At 38.0% G+C, this 24,030-nt stretch overlaps 1 protein-coding gene across 6 annotated transcripts in view; it reads right to left on the bottom strand.

Moving 5' to 3' along the window:
* Positions 1 to 23,288, bottom strand: part of tead3a (TEA domain family member 3 a) — a 39,861-nt gene extending 16,573 nt beyond the window's left edge. For 5 of the 6 annotated variants that reach the window (XM_081387002.1, XM_081387004.1, XM_081387000.1 and 2 more), the window contains exons 1-2: positions 23,001 to 23,227; positions 9,532 to 9,782 (exon numbers count right to left, since the gene is read on the bottom strand). In XM_081387002.1, coding sequence (XP_081243128.1) covers positions 9,532 to 9,670 — 139 coding nt within the window. In that variant the 5' untranslated portion in view covers positions 9,671 to 9,782; positions 23,001 to 23,227. Of the gene's footprint in view, positions 1 to 9,531; positions 9,783 to 23,000 lie in introns of all 6 variants that reach the window. The other variant, XM_081387005.1, reaches the window with a different exon arrangement.
* Positions 23,289 to 24,030: the final 742 nt, after the last annotated feature.

Here is a 24,030-nt window from a genome sequence, read left to right as displayed (position 1 = left end):
AAGCGAATGTCAAAGAGGATTAGCCAGTCAGACAGCCGGAGTAAGAGAGAATCATCCAGACAGTGATAGACAGAACATGTGTAAAAGAGAAGGCAAACATCTTCAGTTCCAGACACACAGAGGAGACTCTGATAGATAGAGAGACTCTGGCTCGTACCCAGCAGCCTTGAACTCCTGATCCACATCCAAAAGCTTTCAAAGGGCACCTAACTACCCCCCAGCCCACAAATAGCGTGTTTACGACCCTAAACGAAATGCTGCACTTCCTGGGAGGCTTGGAGAGAAAGAAAGACAGATACGACTGGGAGTCTGTAGAAGGGAATGAGGAAGAAGTCAGCAGACAGACGATGAAAGGAGGGCATGACGAGGGAGAAGCAGAAAGAAATCTGGGATGTAAATCAGAAACACAGAAGCCTCTAGCTTCACAACGCTTGTACAGTCATCTATGAAGGTCCCTTGGTAGGTTTATTCATCTTTACAAGTAGTCCTTTGCCCAAAGTGACTTACAGTGCAGTTATAATATCTAGTTGCAGTTATTGATATAATATCAAGAAACAATCACATTGGAGAAACTAGAGGCTCGCTACTACAGGCGTCATGATGTGCTTTTCTTAAGGACATGATGGTAATACTCATGGGTACCTGTGTGGGACCCAACCTTGCAACCTTACTATTACTACCAAAGATCTTCAATGACCCTGTTCTGAATGGCACACTTGATAGACTTGCTGTCTTAAGGTTTTTGTGGCCATAAGTTCTTAAGTTCTTCTTAAAACACAGATTTTCAGTGTAGGGGAGGAGTTGCTTCCTACTTTTGGAGCGGTGGCCTAGAACTTGACATACTTCAAAGTGCTTCAGACACATTGACGCTTCATGGTCATGTGTGACATTCAGGTATGAATCCAGCCTTCATTGTGTCTCTATCCCTTTCCCCCTTAACTTCCAACTTCCATTTGCTTCCAACTGAAGTCTACCAGGCAATGCTTACAGACAAGGACACCTAACCCTCCAGCACAGGACCATTTACAACAACTGCCTTCAAGTACAAAAGAGCAACTCTTTCAGTCTCATTAAGAGCTAAAATTGACTACCTGCCTCTTTGGTAGGGAAATTAAAGGCTGACAGTTTCACTGAAAAAGTGCTGAGTATAAAAATATATAAACTTCCACTTCATATCAATGTCTGCATAAATACTCCCGCAGAACTGTCTGAGGTTGAGCCAAAGGAAAGTGCTGATTTGCTCCCAGATTCCTCTAAAGTACGTCCAGGAAAAGCAGGAGTGAAATAAAACCTGCTTCGCACACATTTATCCCCCCAAAAAAGCTCCCTTTAATGGCTCTGGCCTATCATCCTTTCCCGAAATCAGAAAGAACAACTTGCGCTGCAGCTGGGATAAGTTTGTGAGATGGATCGCCATGGCGAGTGAAAGGTGTTTGCATATGTTTTTGTACCATATTGTCAAGCATTTGAAGGTGAAGGTCTTGTTGACATACTTTAGAAGTGCTAAACTAATTGCAAGACTTTTTGGACTTGTCCTGTGGGTCACTTGGCAAGAAGCCTGTAGAAAAAAGTCAGTGAGGATGATGATTAGCACCTTACCTCTTCTATTTACCCTCTCTTTCAAAGATATTTTTTCACCTTGAAAGTTTCCTCCCAAAGTTCACCCTGTTTAAGTGCGTATGTTTATTGACGAAAACCACCTGCGTTTTAATAACCTTCCCACCACCCACCTGTTGTTATTTTTTTTCCTGCAGTAAAAGACTGGAAACTGCCAAACAGAGGAAAAACCAAACCAAACCAATGGCTGATCAAAAACAGGTGCCATGTCATCCAAATTACACTCTCACAGAACTGTTGCCATCTTATACTGACACCTACAGTCACGGATGCAGCATTTGCAAATAAAATTTCGATTTTTTTTAAATGATGCATTTATAAAGCAACCCTAGGCATGACTTATTCCGCAATGGAAAGTGTCTGATAATAGGAGTGACTGAGATCAAGTAAGCAGTGTTCAGATGCTCGTATAATCTTAGCATGGCTGCCAGCATGAGAGGTGAGTCGCCCCATGTAACCTAAAATATATTTTCTTGGCCTGGCTGATTGGATACTTCATCTTATGCAAGGGTTCATACTACTAATCATTTTATAATGCATATGTGGGGGCAGTCATGACCTAATGGCAAAAAAAACCCCAAAAAAACTAAAAAACTTATTTTTATTTACAAAATATTCACCTCTAACTTGCATTAACGAGACCACCAAGACACATGCGTGTTGTGTGGACGCGAGGCTAGGCATTGTTACTTGAACACGTGTTGGAGATATTTTGTAAATAAAGTATATTTACAATAAATTTCTTATAATTTTTTTGTGAAAACAAAGCACTCGCATCACTTAAAAAATTGAGGTTCAACCACTGGAGTCACATGGATTCCTTTCATGAAGTCTTTACTATCTTTCTTGGGCTTTAAAGTGGTAGTTGCGAAGGCTGTCAATGGAGGGTCCTAAAACTCTCAGGTTTCAGTAAAAATATCTTAATTTGTGTTCCGAAGATGAATGAATGTCTTATGCCTGCTTACAGACTGTGCAATTTCAGCAATCCTAAATCACACTGTACGCACTGATCTAATAAACTTGGTTTCGACATATATGTAGAATGTACGATGATGACACCAATTGAACCGTAGGCTACGACAGCCCAAAATCGCACCGGGCATTACGGATTTGGAAAAATATGAGGTTGAGTAATTAATGACAGAATTTTCATTTTTGGGAGAACTAACCCTTTAACATTAGATTAATAAATACTGTAAAAGTTGTTCATTTTAAGTAAATGATACCCAATGCATTAGCAAATGTTAATGAATTAAACTTGTAAAGTGTTACCAATATATTTATAAGTAAAGATAAAAATACTTTTTAGAAAGTGGACAATAGTTCCTTGGTGCACCTTTAAGTACACAATGGCCTACGGCAAAGTGTCAACTAAAATATGTGATTTATTTACAACATACCTTCGGAACGATAAATATGTCACATATTTACACTCTTAGTATATAACTGTATGTTGTGGAAGAGGACAGAATAAAAACTTGGATTACCTAATACAGAAACAGTTTCTTGAGGTGATTTCTTGAGATTCAGGGAAAGACATGCAATTATAAGCTCACCCAGTACCAGAAGACAATACTGAAGTTAAGTAAATAGTCATTAGAAATATTACGTAGATTAGCAATATGACGTAGATAGGCATTTACATGCACACGTAGATAGATATTTCTGGAAGATCCTGTCTGAACCACTGGAAATCCTGTAGAACATGTTTCAACTTGTTCTGAAACAGATACGGACACACACCTACATTTTCAAAACATGCAAGTTGGAGCAGGAGGCAACTGGACAGTTGGCCCATCTGCACTGAGAGAGATTAAAAGGGCGAAAACATTTTCAAATGATACCATCTCACAATATCACTTCAGGCTAGCAATTATCTAAAGTGGAGAACACCTGAATAACACAGATCCTGCAGCATTAAGTCTCTCTTCCTTAAATGAAACCCTTCGAACCCTTTAAAACACCGAAGGACAGTGTCCACACCCTTATTTTTGACAAACCTCCTCCTACTGACACTTCAGTTCTCAACCTCTGCTCCTCCCCAGTTCGCTGTAGTCTGTCCCATTACGTTCGTTGTTTTCTTCAGTACTTTCCTTTTCTTTTTCTTTTTATCATACTGATTAAGAGTAACAATTTTGGACACTTAGGTCACACTTAACTCTTTCCCAGGCAGTGTTTTATTTTTAATTTGCCAGCGCAAGCATTTTTGATCATGTTCACAAATATTTAATGACCCCCAGAATATTTTGTTGTATGAATATCTAAACATTCAATGTATATATAAAAAACAAAAAAAAGCTGAAGATGATCACATTTTGGTCAAAGACCTCACCCAGATCGGATTCAGAACAATGATCAAAACATCAGTTGTGACATCATAATCACGTTGTATTGTGGTCTATGAATCTACCTGCAGTTAACATATGAGTAGACTCACTCCCTCTATCAAAATTGAGGGGTCGAGGGTCTGTCCAAATAAACTTACCATGCCCACTTAGCAAAGTTGAGTGCACTTCAAATTGGTGGCGGGGATTCCACCAAGGGCAAGTGCTTAGGGAAGTTCGCGAGTGTCTAAAAATAGAGTTAAATACAGCCCTGGGCTATGTCCGAAATCACCCCCATACCCAACAGGGCACTAATTGAGGGGGTATCCATTTGGAGTGATGTCCGTAACCATAGTGGACGTTATCGAGTAAACTCATTCAATCTCACAATCCACTGCAATAAAAAGTGTACAACCAATGTTCACTCAACGGCTAGTGAATACCCATAATGCATCTCTCCAGATGTCGATGCTAGTTTCCATGACAGTTTAAGATCAATCTTTTCATTACTACTGGAGTTGCCAGTTTGCTAAGTTTCAAATAACTATTAAAAAGTGAAAACATGGGTTTGCCGGAAAATCGTGTCAATGGCGGCAAAGGGTTTTGTCATAAATGACGGAAAATTTGATCGATGGCGGGGAAGAGTTCAAATGTATAAAGTAAAGAGGGAGAAAGTAAATGTCACAAGCCAGACTCAAACCAGCATCATGCAATTGAGCATCATGGCACAATATTCAATAACTGGTGCCTCAAGGTCCAGACATTTATACCCATCCCTTGCAAATTAGCTCATTTCTCTCAGCAGCAGTTCTCAGTGAAATCTCCTCAGAAGATCCATCACATCTGGGAAGCTTGTGCAACTGAGATGATGTCATGCGCCCTATCTGAGATGGTTCTAATTCAAAACTTCATGAGGAAACACGACCGTAACTATCAACAAGTTCAATAAAAAGCTACTAACATAAAAGGACGCATAATGATGAACAGAGCCACAAATTAGCCTAATTCAGAAAAGACCTTGAAATCATTTGCTAAGCGTTAGCATTGATATTGTATTCCTCAAACCCAACAGCTTTGACACACTGGCAATAAACTAAAATGATTGCAGGTTGAGACTTTAAAAAAGAAACCTGGCAAGACATCACAGGTGCAGGATGACACATCAAGCTCATTATAGCAGCCAGGTCCTGGATGGGAAGATCAGATTGTTTAACCAGTCTTCCCACGGTGCAATGAAAGTGAACTTTTTTTAGAAGAGCTGCTTTTTTCTAGAAGACAGCAGGAGTTTTGCAGTGAGTAATGAAGCTCTGAGGAACATTAATGGCCACTAAATGCTAGGGATCAGGACAAAATAAAACTCGATCCTTCAGTTTCCACATCATGCAGTGTCCTGAGGCAAAACATAAAACATTTATAATCCAAAATATAGTGACCTGCTTACACAGATAGCATTTTAAGGCATGAATGATGAGATGAAATGAAAAAATAACTTAAGCTTCGAGCCTATCTGCTAGTGTATCCATAAACGATGGCGAAATTCATTTTTAGCACATTTAATACTAAATTTAAAACAAATTTTAAACTGCTGGTCTATGGCCACAAAACTGTTAGTCTACTTTCACTTTAAGAAAAATAGACCTAAAATATTGATGACTCATGCTGCAGTTTTGTCCAATCAAATGCTCTCTCCTAGATAGCAAATGACATCTGGCCCACTTGTGGCCCACATCTCCCACGTTCTGGCCCACATACCGCATGGAATGACGGCGTTGACTCAACCTGAGTGTGGCTGGCAATAGCCTCAGCTGGGCCAACTATGGCAAATATGGCTCAGTTCTGGCAGCGGAAAAGGTCACACAGGCAACATCCGGGTCACACACAGCAAGCAACAACTAAAACTGAAACCGGCTTGATGTGTGTGGGCCAGATACGGCCATTGCCGCTGCCAGAACTGAGCCATATTTGCAATAGTTGGCCCAGATGAGGCCCGGATATGTACACTATACGGGCTAGAATGAGAATTAGCCTATCTTCGATTAACTACAAAAAAGCAAGGTTTATTTCATCTCTACTTCTAAAATCCAATTCAAATATTATTTTTAAACAATTTGAGCCCTCGTAGTCTTTAAATCAAAAGAACTTCCCCTCCCTCTTGCAGGGACATCTCCTCTCTGATAATGTGAGGGTGGGGCAAACTGTCACTCACATGAGATCAACCAATAGCAAACCACAACCAATCATCCAATCCCACATGGACAAAATTAAGTCCAGCCCTACATTTTTCTTGTGCAATAGGGAAGACTGTCGTATCTTCCATTTCATGCTGACTTTTAAGCATGTGAACGCTTAGATCCAACTATTTTCTCAATCGTATTCAAAAATACCTCACGTTTCATCCAGAGGTTTATGTTTATTTGACTAAACTGTGTTTAGACATCTGGTGACAACTTCGAAAAATGTCTATAGCAAACCCTGGGCGCACAAAAACCAAATCCACAAAGTCACTAGGCCAGTTCTCTTCTGCCTGCATCAGATAGCCAGACTATTTTAGTGCTGTCTAGTCAAAGTATACATTGCGGCCAATGAACTTGTGTGCACTGGGGGTGGAAGAGAGAGGGGGCATATCAGGAGACGCTGTTCGCTTTTGGAGATTGACATCAGGGTCCTGGCAGGAGTAACGTAACTGGTCCGAGAAAGGGTTGTTTGTAAAGAGAGTGGAAGGGGATGATCTTGTCATACGGAGAGAAGAGAGAGGGCCCAAGGGCCTCTGCGGGGTAACATAAGCGGACACACAGAGTGAACGGATCCTGACAGCCCATGCTACCACAAAAGGACAAAATGCATGGCTGTTGAAACAAACCTTCCTCATCTGTTGCGAGGGGGATTAGAGCTTGTGTGACAGACGTGGGTGGAGTATTACAGCCGAGGACAAGGCCACGGAGTTGTGGAATGTGTGTCCCCTTCAAGCCAAGGGAAAAAAGAAAAGAATATGGGCCGGACTCCATAAGCCTTTTCTACAGAGAGGGGCAAAGGTCAAAACACCCCAAAGCCAACTGAGCTCATTTGTGCCAGCAATCATATATTAAATCCTGATGCGTTCCACAGTCAGATAACAAAAGGATTAGGGGTAAGTCATAAAGCTTAGTTTATCGATGTTACATAGTCTAATCCTGGCCCAGTTCTTACTAATTACTGAGTATTCGTGCTAATGATTTGTAAAATCACAAATGTGTCAAAAGTATTATCTCAAGGTGCGTTAATTGCTCGACACATTTTCGCAGGCAAACGTGAATATCGCATGAGTGCAAAATATTTTCCCACACTGATTTTGCAATGGGTTCAATTTGTTTGTTGCGTTGGGCAACAAAATGCTGAATGGTTTGCAAGTGACTTCATACCTTGCAACACAATTGTAAATCATCATTCGCTACACTGTATTGACAATAAACAACGTCCTTTCTAGCTCATGCAATATTGCTGGGTTTTTGTGAACGCAGCTTTAGAGTATCTGCTCGTATAGACAATGTCAATTTACCAGCATTACACCAATAGTGAAAACACAAATCGAATTGCTATAAAAAAATTATCCAATTGTTTCTGACCCAAAACTATTCACAATGATTGCAACACATATTTCAGTTGGGCTCTGCGAAAACCTAAACTGTAGTGAATCACACTCATCATTCACACAGCTACCGCTAAAATGTCAATCTCAATGTCAAATCCTGGAATGATACAATAGAGGTCAAATAAAATTATAGCATAAAATTGGATTTTATATACACTAATGTTTAAAAGTTTGGGGTCCATTAGATATTTTTTAAAGAAATGAATACTTTCATTCAGCATAGATGCATTAAACTGATCAAAAATGACAGTAAACACTGTTCAAAGAATCCTGAATAAAAGTATCACTCTTTCCACAAAAGTACATAGCAGCACAACATTCAACATTGATAATAATCAGAAATATTTTTTGATCATCAAATCATCATATTAGAATGATTCCTGAAGGATCATGTGACACTGAAGACTGCAGTAATGATGCTGAATATTCAGCTTTGATCAGAGGAATAAATTACATTTTAAAATATATTACAATAGAAAACAGTTATTTTAAACTGAAATAATATTTCACAATATTACTGTTTTACTGTAAATAAAAGGTACAATATTTGTGACAAATTTCTGCTTAATATAAATAATGGAGTGTCTATTTAAATTAAGTGCAAATAGCCCGCGTTGTTGGCAGAGGCTTTTTACACTAACTCCGCCTACTAAAAATAAAAAAAGACACTGGACATACGAAAAGACACTGGATTGGCAACAGTAGCAATAGTGTAGGCTTAAGGTGCGTGGCAGAAAGTTGAGGCAAATCGACCCTAGTTCGAATCCGCTTTTGCCGAACTTGCTTTACTCCCTTTTCCCATCACATATCAGATCAGAAAGGCATTTATTTTCAATAAAAATGAAGTAAAATATTCAAAAAGTGGAAATAAAGTGTCTAACGTTTGTTTAATAATGACATGTTTATCGGTTAGGTTTGGGGTAGGTGTAGGGAGGGCTTTATTGTCCCAATAAGGTGGCATCCATTTAATAATTGGAATAAATATAATCACTTACACCACGTTATTATTGCATACTGTTTAATGTACTATACAACTGTGGTGCAAATAGTATCTGCCACTATTTATAAGTATAAATAACATCTAACAACTATTTACACTTATTGCAAAGAAAATACTGCTATTTTTACATAGTGTAATAGCATTTATCACTATGAAAATGCTACTATTTTCACTTAGTGTAAATAGAATCTATCACTAAGAAAGAAAATATGCTATTTGCACTTAGTGCAAACAACCGCTGACTATAAATAATGGCTTAAAGGCTACATTTTAGAACCTAGAACTCTACATATTATAATCCATCATTTTTAACTAGAAAATAAATATTTAACTGATAATGTTTGGTTTCTCTAACTATAGTTGCCCTGTAAACAGTAACAAACTGACCTGCTTTTAGAAAAGCTGTACTTGGTAGAAGCCAGACACATCTATGTAGATATGCAGTAATTTATACACTATAAAACCCAAACAAACATGAATCAACTCCTTTAAATTATCAAGTATTTTTAACAGTTGATGAGACTGAAATGGATCGAGTCTGTTTATTGTCATGTCTGAATCATACAGCCAGTAATGAAAAAAATGTCACACTTGACTCAGGAGGCTGACTCATGCTTTACTGAGAATGCTGACTTAAATGGGAGACACAGCATTCCTGTCAGTGGATCCCGTGTGAGAACGGGAAAATCTGGAGGTGGGGAGTGTCATAAGTTCACCCTCTGATTCACTTCAATAAAACTCCAACAACATGACTTGGCCCTGTTTGTCCTTACCTTGTTTCACTACATTTTTTCCCAACAACAGCACTGCTGCAATAAATAGCTGATCCGTTTTAGGGAGAAAACAACTTCAAGCAAACTGTCCTACTCTCTCAAGTTTCTAATGCTTTGCCTGCAAAGTGTTCTGAGCACAAAACAAGCAAGCGACTCTCGCTGGGGGGTGTTCAGCTCTCCGAGACTCACCATACATTTTTCCTTCGTCTGAAAGTATGATCTTTCTGCGGCCACAGGGTGGATAAATGGCCAGAGCCTCCTGAAAACTTTGTTCGATGTCAGGGCTCCAGACACCCTCCGCATCCCCTTCCATTCCGGCCTTGTCCATCCCATCCACTCCATCCTCCTGCCCCTCCTCCGGGCTCTCGTTGGCGCTCCACTCGTTGGCTGCAATGGTGGCGGCTCCACCTGGGCCCCTACGTGAGCCCTCACACCCAGGACTAGGAGAGAGAGAGAGAGATGTCATTAAAACAGGAGGTCACAATATCAAAAGAATAGTTTACTAAAAAATGTTAAATTCTGCCATTTAAAAAAGAAAATTCTCTCAGCATGCGATTGCAAATTCAGTTCTCTTTCATTGCGCTTGAATGGTCGAATACACACGCAGTTATGTCACAATGCCCATCGTGTGGAGTATTCATGTAAACACAGCCGGTTCTGTTTTAAATGAATGTAAACAGTTGGGTGTAAACCGGATGTGTATCAGTATAATGGATCTGTGCATTTGGTCTTAAAGTGACAGTAGCCTAATACACCTGTATCTCAGTGTCATTAATGTGAAAAACAAAAGAACTTACTGCTCTTGACTGAACAACTTAATTTAACTTTAATAATAATACATTTATATTTAATTCATAGAGTGAGGACTATGCAATATTTTATTAGTAAATTTCTGTACTAATTCTAACTACAAGTTAAATAAACGTACCTGAAAAACTTAATTTGTTTCATTCATATTTTTGTATTTGTCCTATTGTTTGTATTTTGCTTCTTTGTTTCTTTTTTTAATAACAGAAATGAGATAAAATAACTATATTGTGATATTTAGCGTTATCTTAAAATAAGAAATTGGTCATATCGCCCACCCTATTGGGCATGAAATTGGAAATTAAAAATTAACTATTTTCTAAATGCATGTTATTTATCTCAGTGTGAACGATTCATACATAAAAATAAATAAAAAACATTTTTGAACTCATAATTTTTAAATTAAAAAAACTCTTTCGGTGAATTTTCGAATCATTTGGTCCACTTAAATCCCGCCCCTTTTTTACAAGTGGCTGCAAGCTCACATTCAGATCTTCCTCCATCCAATCAGCAACTGATGCACAGAACCAAGTCCCACACTGCATTTTTTCTTTTCGATAATCCGTTTCATTGCAAATGTAAGCTCCACAAATTAAAAAAAGCAACATAAAACTCTGTGTCTTTATTCACTGAGAATCTGTTAGCTGTTGATCAACAGATCATTGAGTCAACTCTAGAAACAAGTCAGTCAAATAACCAGTTTGTCTGAGTCACAAATCGGACTGAACAGTTTGTGTAATGTATGAATGAACTGATGAATCATTCATCTTATTGAACCGGTCGCAATTGTCCTTGAATTAACAGATCACTGGAGGGGAAGGTTTTCAGCGAATAAAAGTCAAACGTCTCCCAGCCGACTTTAGAGGAGCATCAGCTGCCCCTTCCAGACTGTCTTACAATGATTGGTTAATTGAGACGGCTCAAGACCAATAGGAGGGGTTGACAGTTACTATCAGTCCAGATGGTGTGATCATGAATCTCCCTTTGGAGCTGGAGCTTTTCCCACCCCTACTTTAAATAAAGAATCTTTCAGGATCATGTAATCATTTGCATATGCCTCGTCAATCAGTTTATCCCATTATGCGACGGCGGAAAGAGGAGAATTGGACAGGAAAGACAAAATGGCTGTCGGAGCAGAGGACACACCGAGCTGCCGAGCAAGGCGCCAGATTTTTCAGACTCCTGATGTCAAGTGAAGTTCAGGTGACGAGATATCAGATTTTCAAGGACGTGCTTTACAGCTTTCGTGAGCTGGAGGGTACAGTATTAATAGCACTGGTATTGAAAATCAAGAGAATCTACTGAAGGCACTAAATAAATTGCCTTGGTGTCAACAAGACTGGCTGAGCAATATTGGCTAACATCAGGGTAAAAGTAGACAATGGAAGCTGGCAATTCCCAAATCTTCTTAATGCAATAGTGTCCTTTTTTGACTGATATCTATAACTATATATATATAACTATATATAACTAACTGATATCACTGATTCAATTAACTGAAACAGACAGTTCAAAAGAAATTATTTGCAAAAATGAACCAAACTTGGCCAAATTCAAAGCACATTAAAGTCACCGCAATAGATATATTTATATTTATATAATGCATGCCATCACCGTGTTCAGATTCACGTTTTTGAAGTTTATGATAACGGTATCGCTTTCAAACTTGCACTTTTAAAAATACTCTAAACTATTAAACAGTTTGCGTACTCAGGCCACCAAACCGCCACTGTCGTGTAAATGAACAGCCCGAACGCATTAAAAATTTCTGTTTTCATTTGGAAACGGTGTTGTGTAAGTGGCCCCTAAGTTAATAACGAATGATTTTTACAATGGAAATTAATCAATTAAAAACTTACTTAAGCTAGACAATGACTTTCTTCTAGATCTGCTGTACAGCCATGCAAAACAATATTTGTTGAATTAATTTCCTATTATCACTGTAAAGCTGCTTTGAAACAATCTGGACTGTAAAAAGCACTATATAAATGAAGGTGACTTGATTTGACTTTCTTAATTGTTTATACTGTTAACAAAATCATATTGAATATCTTGTGACTGCAACCCCAAAATGAACATTTCAATGCACTACATAAACAAAATCAACATTATTCTACTGTACTGCCATTCAAAAGTTTGGGGTTGGTGAAGTCTCTAATGCTCACCAAGGCTGCATTTGATCAAAAATAAAGTAAAAACTACTATTATGAAACGTTAACATTTCAAAATACTGTAACTGTTTTCTATTTGAATATATTTTAAAATGTAATTTATTCCTGTGATCAAAGCTGAATTTTCAGCATTATTACTTCAGTCTTCAGTGTCACATGATCCTTCAGAAATCATTCTAATATAATGATTTGATGCTCAAGAAACCTTTATTATTATTATCAACATTGAAAACAGTTGTGCTGCTACATATTTTTGTGGAAATTGTGAAACTTTTTTTGAAATAGAAATCTTTTGTAACATTATAAATGTCTTTACTGTCATTTTTAATAAATTTAATGTGTCCTTGCTAAATACAAGTATTAATTTCTTTTTTTTTTAAATCTTACTGACCCTAAACTTCTCAACTGTAGTGTACAGTATATAGAATTTGTGATCTATAATAAGAGGCCCTAACTTCTCTAAAAACAAACAGGCTGGCATTCATCTTAAAGGTCCCATGACATGAAATTTTCACTTTCTGAGGTTTTTTAACATTAATATGAGTTCCCCTAGCCTGTATATGGTCACCAAGTTTCTAGAAATTTCAATCGGTGTAAATCGAGCTTTTGCTATCTTTCTCTGCCTTTGAGAAAATGGAGGCTCATACGCGCTGATCTTGAATCTCCTCTTTATGACGTTATAAGGAGGAATGTTACCTCCCCTGTCTCTGCTTTGCCCGCCCAGAGAATATTTTCCGCCCATGAGAAAATGCGCTAGGAAGTAGGAACGAACGCGCGCGCGCGATTTTAGTTTGTCCACGAGAGATATCATGGCTTTTGAGCGAGTGAAGCATAACAATTGCTCAATAATTGGATGTACAAATGAACACCGAAGGGTTAATACAGAGCTGGGCTTGCTGAACGTCTGAAACTAAAGTCTGGACCACTCTCTTTGGCTCAGCTACACACCTCGGAACAGTAAGTCAACTAATGATATATGTGTGTTGCTTTACTGTTTATGGTTACCTAGATTGTTACACGTAGAATGTGGCTGTAACATTAGCTATGCAGTTACTTGCGCTAATGTAAAGGTAGACAGCATCAAGTATGTGTGTGAATACACACACTGTAACGCGAGTGTTGTACACTTCTTTGTTATTCGGATAACCGTTTTCCTGTTGGTTATATGGCGCGCGCGATATCCGCATTTCAAGATCGCAGAGTTTGATGTAATTGTAATAAGATAAATACAGACGTTACAGATCTCTCATGAAAAGGCAACAGTAGGTTAGCGTTAGCTACATGATAATAACTGTAAGCCATCCGAATAAAGTACCATATCCAGACATAATATTTTTTAATGCTGGAGCCGCTGAGTTGCAACTTCTTCATCCGTTGCTTCTCCAACCGGATCAGATTCTGGGTCAAACTGAAATGCTTGAAAGACTGCGTGTCTTCGTGCCATTGCTATATCCAACGTAAACATGCACGCCACGGTACCGTTGCGCAAGATGGCCAAGGCCACACCCACCCTCCACCTTGCGCTGCCTTTCTCCTCCTCATTAGTATTTAAAGCTACAGACACCGAAACGGCCTGTCTTAAGGAAGCTCATTCTGGGACTGGCTTGTAGTGGCTATAATTCTGCACCGAGGCTGAATTTTTAGAAAGAGATTTCAGATACAGTACTAGGGACCACTAAGGCCTATATTAAAGCCTACAAAAAGTAGCATGTCATGGGACCTTTAAGGAAATTACCATTTAGGCCTTCATTCTTCAGCAAAGTCACTGAGGCCATTTGCAAAATGAATCTGAAAAACAGAGTAAACTAATAAGAACTGCCCACAAAGCATTTTTGTGGCCATGGATTTGGTGAGCGCTCTGTCCTCCTCATTCAATGATACTGCAACATTCTCAGGAGTCAAGACAAAAAAAAGAAGAAGCCATTTTTAACTATATTTTGGATTATTAACTGGTGAAAACACCATTTTCCCAGTTACATTTTTCTAGCTCAATTCCACGTCAGCATTCATTCACAGATGTGCGAACTCTGAAATATTTACAAATTGTTTAGTTAAACAACTTTTTTTAGGACACATCCCAACTAGTGACTGTAATAACCATAATATGGCAAATATGCAAGAAAAGCCACAACTGGATTTCAGACACAGCCAAAACGGTTATCATAAGGAGGTACTAGAGGAGACCACTGGTATGGACCTACAGAGAGAGAGAAGGGCTGACATTCCAGACATGCCCTTATTAAGAAAGCTACAGTGTCGCTAACACACTCTCTGTCCATCTCTCTCTCTCTCTCTCTCTGGAGATCTGTTGTGTCACTCACACCTCCTGTCCTTCCCCTCCCGTCCTCTTCTCCCCTTCCCTCTCACTTACGAGCACCCCAGTCCAAAAAAGGGCCTGAAGAACAGGAAAATCATAGGGGGTGGGAGTGGGAGTGAGGGTTGCCTGACCAATTTAGGCATCCACTAAGGCTCAAGAAACACACAGAGCTCCCCAAGGACAATACTGCTGTTTTACGTGGACTAGGTTCATAACACAGACAGCACTCCTGCAAGCCCGCGCTATCAAGACCTGGGTAACATACTATTGAATGCCAAATAACACACAAATAAACGAATGAATATGCTAAAGGTCTACTTTATTAAATATCAGCTTACTAGACCTGAAACAATTCAGAACCCGAAACTTGGAATCCAGCAGCTTAAGAATAATAATCAAACATTTTAGTAAGATGGTCCTTCTGCAGACTTGGATTGTTGTGCTTGTGTTTGCTGATGAGTAAATATTGACCTTGGTTTGAAACAAGTTGCCTTATCTGTGAGCAGACATCATGAAAAGGTCACCTGCCAACACCAGCAGCGCCTGGCCTCTGAAGAGACATCGGGTTACAGAATCAAGTGACAAACCAAAAGCATCCAACACTCTTGATGGATAACCAGTGTTCATTAAAGAAGCATCTTGTCTAAACCTTTAACTATCACATTGCGCTATTATAAAAACAAGGGAGGGTGCATTTGTCTGAGCAAAAAAAGACTTTGGAAAACAGGCGACATATTGCAGCACATTTTTAATGAACCGCTGTCCAGATAGGGGAGAACAATTGACAAGTGAGTCTGTATAGCATAGAATTTTAGATTATTATTATTATTTTTTTTTTCACAGAATAAAAGTGAATAGAAAACAGTTGAGCCATAGCAATTACACACACACACACCCGCCACAGAGCAAGTACTCAAATAAACTTGATTATATTCAAATTATTAATGATGTTTTATTAACAAAGTTTGGGAGGAGCACATTCAAATGATCTACCCAATAAGCATGAGATGTGGTCTTTAAATACATAGCCGACTCATCTTTATTCTTCAACAGTTTTTTCTGCATCCCTCCAACATTGTCTCCTCACATTCGCCTGGTTACTATCCTAACCAGAGATACGGGGGAGTACTCTGGGTTTGGGCCACATTCCGAGCTCAGAGCCCTCCCCCGGACAGCACGCCAAAAACTCACACTACTTTACTCTATCTGATCATTTGCAAATGTTTGCAAACTAATGAAAATCAGTCCATTGAGTCCAAATATGAAAAGCAAATGGCTCCAACACAGAGAGAAGCAGCTTTAGTTTCTACTCTGACAGCCGCAAGACCAGCCGAACGCTGTGAGTGTGTGTTCGAAATCAGGAATGGTCAGAGAACACATTACCATGTGCTTGGTACATTTTTCATCTTCAAACCAAACTTGGGTCTTCAGCCGACAAAGCTTGCATTAATGTTTATGCTCTAGGTCAGTAGGCGGAAAGTAGCCTAGATGGCCTTTTGTGGGTGTTTGAACACTATTGTATTCTCAACAACCTCTGAAAGTGGTCAAAAGTGGACAAGCTCATGCGTTTTAGACTCGTTTACTCCTGTAAGTTAGGCGTCGTCCACTTGTTATCCGATCAACCAAAACGCATCTTAATACCTAGTGTAAACAGGGCCTTGGTCACCGTGATTTTGCCAAGGTAAGACATGTTCCTGGATATTTTATTGATCCCGGAACAACATTCCTGTCAGTAAATGTAGTCTTTACCCTATCTTATTCACTTTTACATGGTGTTTGAACATAAATGTGAGTTTGAAGTGTGTACACGACCACCCATTGGTAAAAATCCGCCCACTCCTTTCATATATTCCCCATAAATCATAAGTCGCGTTTTCTGTCACGTTGTGACATCACAATGTAACAGGCTCCACCCACAACTGTAGACAGAATCTGCCCTGTTAGCTTAGCTCCTCCCCTGAGTGAGCTGTACACAGTCTGCCAAGTCTATCTCCTCGCTAGAGCAGCTAGTGGGAACACAACAATGAGGAACAATCTAATGTTCTATTGTTAGCTGTATCAATGATTTTTTTTTTCACTGCACTACTTTACCATTGCTTTTTTAAGTGAACACGCTAGGCGGATGTGTTTGACCTCTGTGATCTTGTGCAAGAAACAGCGTTTTAAAAACACAGGGCTTAAGAGACTTCTTTCAAAAAAAAAAAAAAAAAGCTTACTGAAACAAAAGTTTTGAACAATAGTGTATATTGTAAAAGCTTTACCCATCATAGTAACTGTTTTCCTGCCCTTAAACTACGCTGTTTATATATATATATATATATATATATATATATATATATATATATATATATATATATATATATATATATATATATATATATATATATATATATATATATATATATATATATATATATATATATATATATATATATATAATTATTTTATATAGTAATGTAATATATATTAACTGATTGATTGATACTTTGAGTTGAGTTGAGCCAGAAATGTTTTTATGAGAGAAATCAGAGCAAAATTTAACTGTGGCAATATATTCTGAGCTAATACTGCATATCATGGTGCAAGATGAATAAATAACAAAATATTTATGGTCCATTTACACAGCACCATTTTTAACTAAAAATGGAAAACTTTATGCGTTTTGGCCATTTATGTACAAGATAATGGAGTTTTGGGGGCCTGAAAACACAAACTTTTGAAAAAGGGTTTCAAAGTGCAAGTTTTTGAAAACAATACTGCTATCATGTCAATGTAAACTACAAAAACGTGAATTTGTGAAAACGTTGACTTCATGCGGATGTGTATTACGTATTCAGTCTATAGGCGTGGAGTGTTTCTTTACAAAGTGGCATCGCCATCTACTGGCCTGGCGTGAATAATACAGCGTTTTTAATAGTTTTCATGGATCCGTGTGAACGGGGATTGACAATGTTACCGCCTTTACGCGAAAAATGCAAAAGAAAAACGTTTTCGTTTTTAGTCCATCGTTGTTGTTTAAGCATAACCTGAGTGCAATTCACCAATGCAGTCTTGGTTTATCTGACAGGGGTTAAGCAGCACAGACAGGAGGAGACTGTTCTCTTCGGAGACTTGGAAAAACAGCTGCAATGCTTGTCAACAGGGAAAAGGCCTTTGCTCATCAACAACTCTCCTCTTGCACACTCCTCACCAACTCGCACACACACCCTTTCAGAAAGAACAACAGGGCAACAAGTAGGCGAGCAGCTGCTGCCCTAGATCAGATTACAGATAAGGACGGCATTTTAAGGCATGGCCAAGCAATGCTGAACTCTCTGATGGTTTAAGAGAATATATGAATATAAAAGCTGTTTCAACATGGGTTTAAGTGTTTTATTTCACCAGGCAACTTGACAAGATCCTGCTAACACTGCCCTACAAGGAGAAGTGCTTTGCCTATTTTAGAGTATGATCTTCAAAAATGTCTAAACCAAAATGCTTTGAGGCTTTGAGTAACACATTACAAAACGTCTCCTAAACTCTTTCAGGAACACATTTGTATCTAATCTGCATAACCACAACATTCAAATATCAAATGATCAAATCTTCCTTGATAACAGGACAGCAGGACAGCTACTACACTAACACGTCCAAAAAGCTGGCAGCCGAGCTTTGGCATTGACCACTATAAAGCACTTTACATATGCTAGGTCAAAGACTCTACATTGGAAAGACAAGAAAAGAGATAAAGTCATGTTACAAAGAGGGAAGATTGAAGTGCCTATCTCTTTCTTCCATGGACCAAACCCATGTCAAACCTGTACAACCAGCTACTGCAGTTTTCTCAGAGTCTAAGGAAACCCCCGCTCCTTCAGTGAGCATCATTTAAATTTACTGCATTTTTCATACTTAAGGAATACTTACATATATATATATACACACACACACACACACACACACACACGTATATATATTTATACATCTCATATCTCATATATATGTCATTTTATTTTAAAACGGATGAGGAAATAAAGAAAATAAATTGGGTTGAACCCAAGGAACTAAAATAATTTTAGAATTTTTGTCTGAGGCATCCGTCAACTGAAGGCACACTGCCAGCACGTATCGGTTTCTAGCATTTAAAAATGTTAAATACACAAATAAAACTGGATTTGTCACTAAAAAAAAAAAAAACCAGCAGCGACTGATCCAATTTTATTGTTATTTTTGCACAATGAACACTTAAATAAAAACTGGAAAAAGAAGTCATTAATCATTCAATTTTTTCACTCTAAATGATAACCTTTTGGAAATGACACAGGTTTTGCGCATAACAAACCAACATGAAAAATATTTGTTATTATAATTATTATTATTCATTATTTTGTTTGTTGATCATAAAGTTAAAAGTGAGTCATTATCAATGACTTTATCATTATCAATGTTGTGATCACAAGAAAGCAAGTCGTAATCTTGAGATGAAAAAAAAAAACAAGTAATAAAAACTCGGTGAGTGTTTTAGCGCAATTTTCTCACCTCATGGGATCACAACACTAAGAGATAGTAAACTTTTCCTGGATTTTTTTTGTGCGTTCCCGAGATTAGACCTTCCTTAACATAATGCCGAAAACCCGAAGTCTCTAGGTGGTCTGGTTGAGGAGTAGATAGAAGTGCAAGATTGGTGCGCACAGACGCACAGAACAGAAATCATGAGTTAACAATCGCAATTTGTCCGGTGGAAAATTGCGCTAAAAAACGTATGTTGGGATCACAAGAAAACAAGAAAGTCCACACTTACTTGACTTGAGATGTTGTATAAACATTATAGGACATATCAACACACTTTCATGGCATTACGTAACTTATGTTTTAGCAAATTTGAGGGCAATTTGAATGAATTCGTACATCCTCATTCATATGTTTTAGTACGATCTGCCTTTGGCCCACTGACAGGATTTTTTTTTTTTAAATTACATTTCTGTATGAATAACATTGAAATTCCATACAAATGGATACTATTATGTAAGAATTCATAAGATTTCATATGAATTTGTGCAATTTCACATGTATGAATTCATTCAAAATCGCCACCTCTTGTTCCATTTTCTCATGAGATCGAGTTGGACACATTTTCGCTCTGCCGAGCAAAGGAAACGGACTAAATTGGAAGAAACTGAGATCTTCATCTTTAAAGTTTTTGCCGCTTTTACTGATAGGGATAGTAGAGAGAAGACTAGACATTATATGGCAAAGAAGAGATGAATAGGAATGTTGCAAGCAGAATTTGAACTCCCATTTCCCACATGAGCACCAAGGGTCAATATGTCAGGGAGCTCAACACCAGGTATCTTTTTAAATAAAGGTGCAAACACACTAAAGAAAGATATGATCCATTTTTAGGGAGTGGAAAGAGCAAAGGGACTACAGAAATGTAATTTCTAAAATCGCAACTGATCCTGCCTCTCTGGAATTATCATTGCCCAATGGTCAACGAATGCCTGCTTTAAAGTACGGGACATCAAAAGCTACAATTTACTCAGCTTTTGGATGCATGACAGAACATCTCTTTCACAAATCCTTGCTTTTTAGTGGTTTTCTCTGCTGTAAACCCTAACGTGCAGCCGTCCTAAACCATCAGTTATATTGCATGTTTACATATGAATTATAATGATCTCCAACGGGGCTTCCTCTCAGAGTCCCAGATGCTCTCTGTCCATCACCCAATTTCCTCTCCAGACATTCATACACCCCTAGATCCCGACCAACATGCTTGTGAGTGCTAACATGTGGCCAACAACATATGTAGCCATTCCATAGCATTTCAATTCACGTGGCAACAGTTGTCGAAAGCCAATGAAACCAGACTTAAGTGAAATCACCATTGAGGAAGATGATCACAGATCCTACAAACACTCCACAAGAACATTCCCCTGCTCCGGAGACTCAACTCACCTGATTTCAATAGAGTTTGATGCTAGCGTTGCTATGCTAACAAGGCGATACTCGAATAAGCATATAGTACATATAAAAAAAACTTGTTTGATGCTCGAGAACCAATGATTTTTGTTCTCGCGCGTCAAGCCAGTACGGATTAGCTTCCGTGTTTATTTGATGAGCTCTTTGTATGTGCACTGATCAACTGTTATATGATTAAAAGCCTACATTTGTTTACTTTTGCAAGTCTCTACAGAAGACTTTAATGCTCGATTCATTAAAAATGATAGGAGTATATAAAAAATACCTTCATTTGTATGCAGGAGATGAGATTTGGAACAACATGAGGGTGAGTAAATGATGACAGACTTTTAAAACGCTGTCTAGCGAGACAACTCACGAGATTTTAGAAGAAAGCATCAGTCTTGAGGGCACCTCTTAAAAATGCCCTCCAGACAGACCTTTACCAGAAAACTGAACTTGAATTCTTCCATATGGCTAAGAAAACAATGCAGTTGTACACCGCATGAGGAAAGAATTCGTCACACATGTCTAAGTTCAGACTAAATCGACCAACACCAGATGATCAACAGGAAATTGTACAAAGAGTGACAATTTTGAAGTCTGGATTTACAGGCGCACCACTGACCTCCACGTCTTCTGGTGCCGAGAGACACAAAAGAGGGTCAACCCTCAAATCTATAGCCCTAAAGGATGACAGAACTGCTTGTGTGGATCAGTAAGCTATCGTTCCTCACAGAGTATCGGCCTGAAGCCCAACAAACACACTGCAACGCTATTTAAAGCGGTGAGCTCACCGAACACACTTGTCATGTTTTCATGGCCCTCTTGAAGCTTCACAGCTTGTGTTAAGAAAATTCCCCTTCTCGTTGGGTTATTTTTCATAGAGAAAGAAGAAATACATTGTAAATATATTCAGAAAACCTTCTATAATATTATTGCCCATGTGAATGAAGATAATAGTGTAAAAATCATGCAATTCTCCACTTCTGTGGAACTGTTTGGTGTTCTTGCTAATAAAAAAGGCAATCATGAAGATGTTATTCTTGTAATAATAATGATGAATATAATTGGAAACCTCTACAGTTATGACAACATATGTTTTTACATTGCTTTAACTCAAAAAAACAAGTTAGGTAATTGGCAACTTTTTTTAATAAGTTATACAAGATTCAACTCAATTTTTTAAAGTCAGTTTAATGTAATTTAAGTTGAAGTGACTTAAATATCCAAGTTGATTGTACTTAGGCTAATTTAAGGCAGCAACTTTATTATTTTTTTTTATTAATGTGTTAGTCCATTAATGTGAGAGAAGAGCTCTTGAAGGAAATGTCTGGATTTTTTTTTCTTGGCACCACTGTTATATTCGGTCACATTTGTTACAAGAAATTCTCCTTTGATTGCTCACTGTAACCTTACTCAACCTGAAGAACCTGTTGAATCTCTGCACGGCGAAACTGAGGGGGTGCGTTGAACTGACACGCGTGATGACTGAACCAAGATGCAAGGGATCTTAAATGACTATATTTCTGATGAATGGGATGGACACACTCCCTCTAACAGCTGTAACTGAATCATCCTAGAGACTGATCATTTTATACACACAATGCAGGGCATCAGAATTCAAGAGAGAAAGGAGGATTTTCATTTCTTCATGAATAGGCTGGGTTTTATGAGTAATTCTTACAGGCTTAAAGCTCATTAACCTACATGAAACACAAAGACGCTGCAATATTACATTAATTCTTTACCAAAAATAATCATCCTGAAACACATTTACACAGGTTCACCTTTGTAGAGCACAATAAACTATTTAAACTTCCATTTAAACTTCTGTTCTTATATCATAAACAGTATTTTTTTTTTTAAATTGTTTGTTTTCTGATTAGGCCTATCATGTACAGCGGCCCTGTTTTAATGACTAAACTAAATTATGCATTACACACAGCTTACTTACAGCATGTAGACAAATACTAGAAAAGTATACTAGAAAATACAAAAAAAGGTAATCTAGACATTTGATCATTCTATATGCATAAAAACATAACTTAAAATGTATTAAAATGAAAAGAAGATGACACAATTTAGTTAAAAAACAAAACAAAAGCTGTATTTGCTCTATTGTATTGTAAATACATAGAGATACAAACCATGAAACCATAATCATATGTGATTAAAATAATTTGCTCCACTGAATTAGTAGTAGGCGACAAACTTTCTCACACGCATACAGTGCTTATTCTACAGATGCATGTTTGTTTTGAAATATCAGTAATACGTTTACATCTGTAAACCCACGTGTGTAAGTGTGTAATGCAACATCACTGAAGCAGCTCCGAAAAAATGCCAAAAATGAGAATGATGTAAAAACTGCAGCGCGAGCGCGGTGACTGCATGAAACAAAGGAGCAACAAGAGTTTTGCACTTACCTTAAACGCAAACCTCTGCTCTACTGTGCGCAAAAAAATGGATTCCAAGCTCTATCTCATGAGCTCGTTTACAAATGCAAACCACGCTGGTGTTTTTGAAGAAATATTTCTCCTGATTTGACAGTAAAGCTGGAATGTGAAGTATGACTTCGGTATGAAATCACGGCGAACCCGAGCGGAGCGCTGGAGGAGGAGTCACGAAGAAGGAGGCGGGAAATCTCCACCCCACTCAAACTTCACGAGCAAATCTCACGCGTGGACATCACTTGAGACGCGCTCATTGGCTGTGTGTATGTGCGTGTGTTTCTCTTATATATTTGTCTTTTTTTTTCTTTTTCTTTTTTTTTCGTTTGTTTACTCAATGTACCCCCTTGACTGTAGTTGCAATTCTTCAAAACCCAAAAAAAAAAGAAAAAAAAAAAAAAAAAGAATAGAATTAAAAAAAAAAGTGAGTGTGTGTGTTTCTCAAAACCTAGAATGCTACTTAGACTGCATTTTTTGGGCATGACTGGCTCATGACTGTCCTATAACTGACTCAGCTAACAAAAAAAAAATATATTTTCATATTAATTAATTCTATTTTATTCTAGTTTGCCAAGTATGTGGGACATTATAGGTGCATCACGAGCATAGCACATTTTCATTTATTTTAGACTAACTAACTAGCTTGATAAATACAATATTTTGACCATAAATGACTTAAAGGGATAGTTCACTGTTACAAACCTATGAGTTTCTATCTTATGTTGAACAAAAAGAAGATATGTTGAAGAATGCTGGTAGCTAGACCAAAATACTATGGAAGTCAATGGCAACTTCCAACTGTCTGGTTAACAACATTTTCAAAATACTCAGGTTTGGAACAACATAAGGGTGAGTAAATGATGACAGAATTTGCATTTTTTGGGTGAACTATCGCTTTAAGGAATGTTATATTTTGCTATAAATTCCGTATTTATTAGATTTTAAGTAACACCTCACAATAAGGTCTTATCAGTTAATAAACTAGCAATGAGCAATACATCTGTTA

The sequence above is a fragment of the Scardinius erythrophthalmus genome (assembly GCF_964197995.2).
Source record: "Scardinius erythrophthalmus genome assembly, chromosome: 15".
Taxonomy (NCBI): domain Eukaryota; kingdom Metazoa; phylum Chordata; class Actinopteri; order Cypriniformes; family Leuciscidae; genus Scardinius; species Scardinius erythrophthalmus.
The sequence above is the reverse complement of the archived record's forward strand: the minus strand, read 5'-3'. Positions and strand labels throughout refer to the sequence as shown.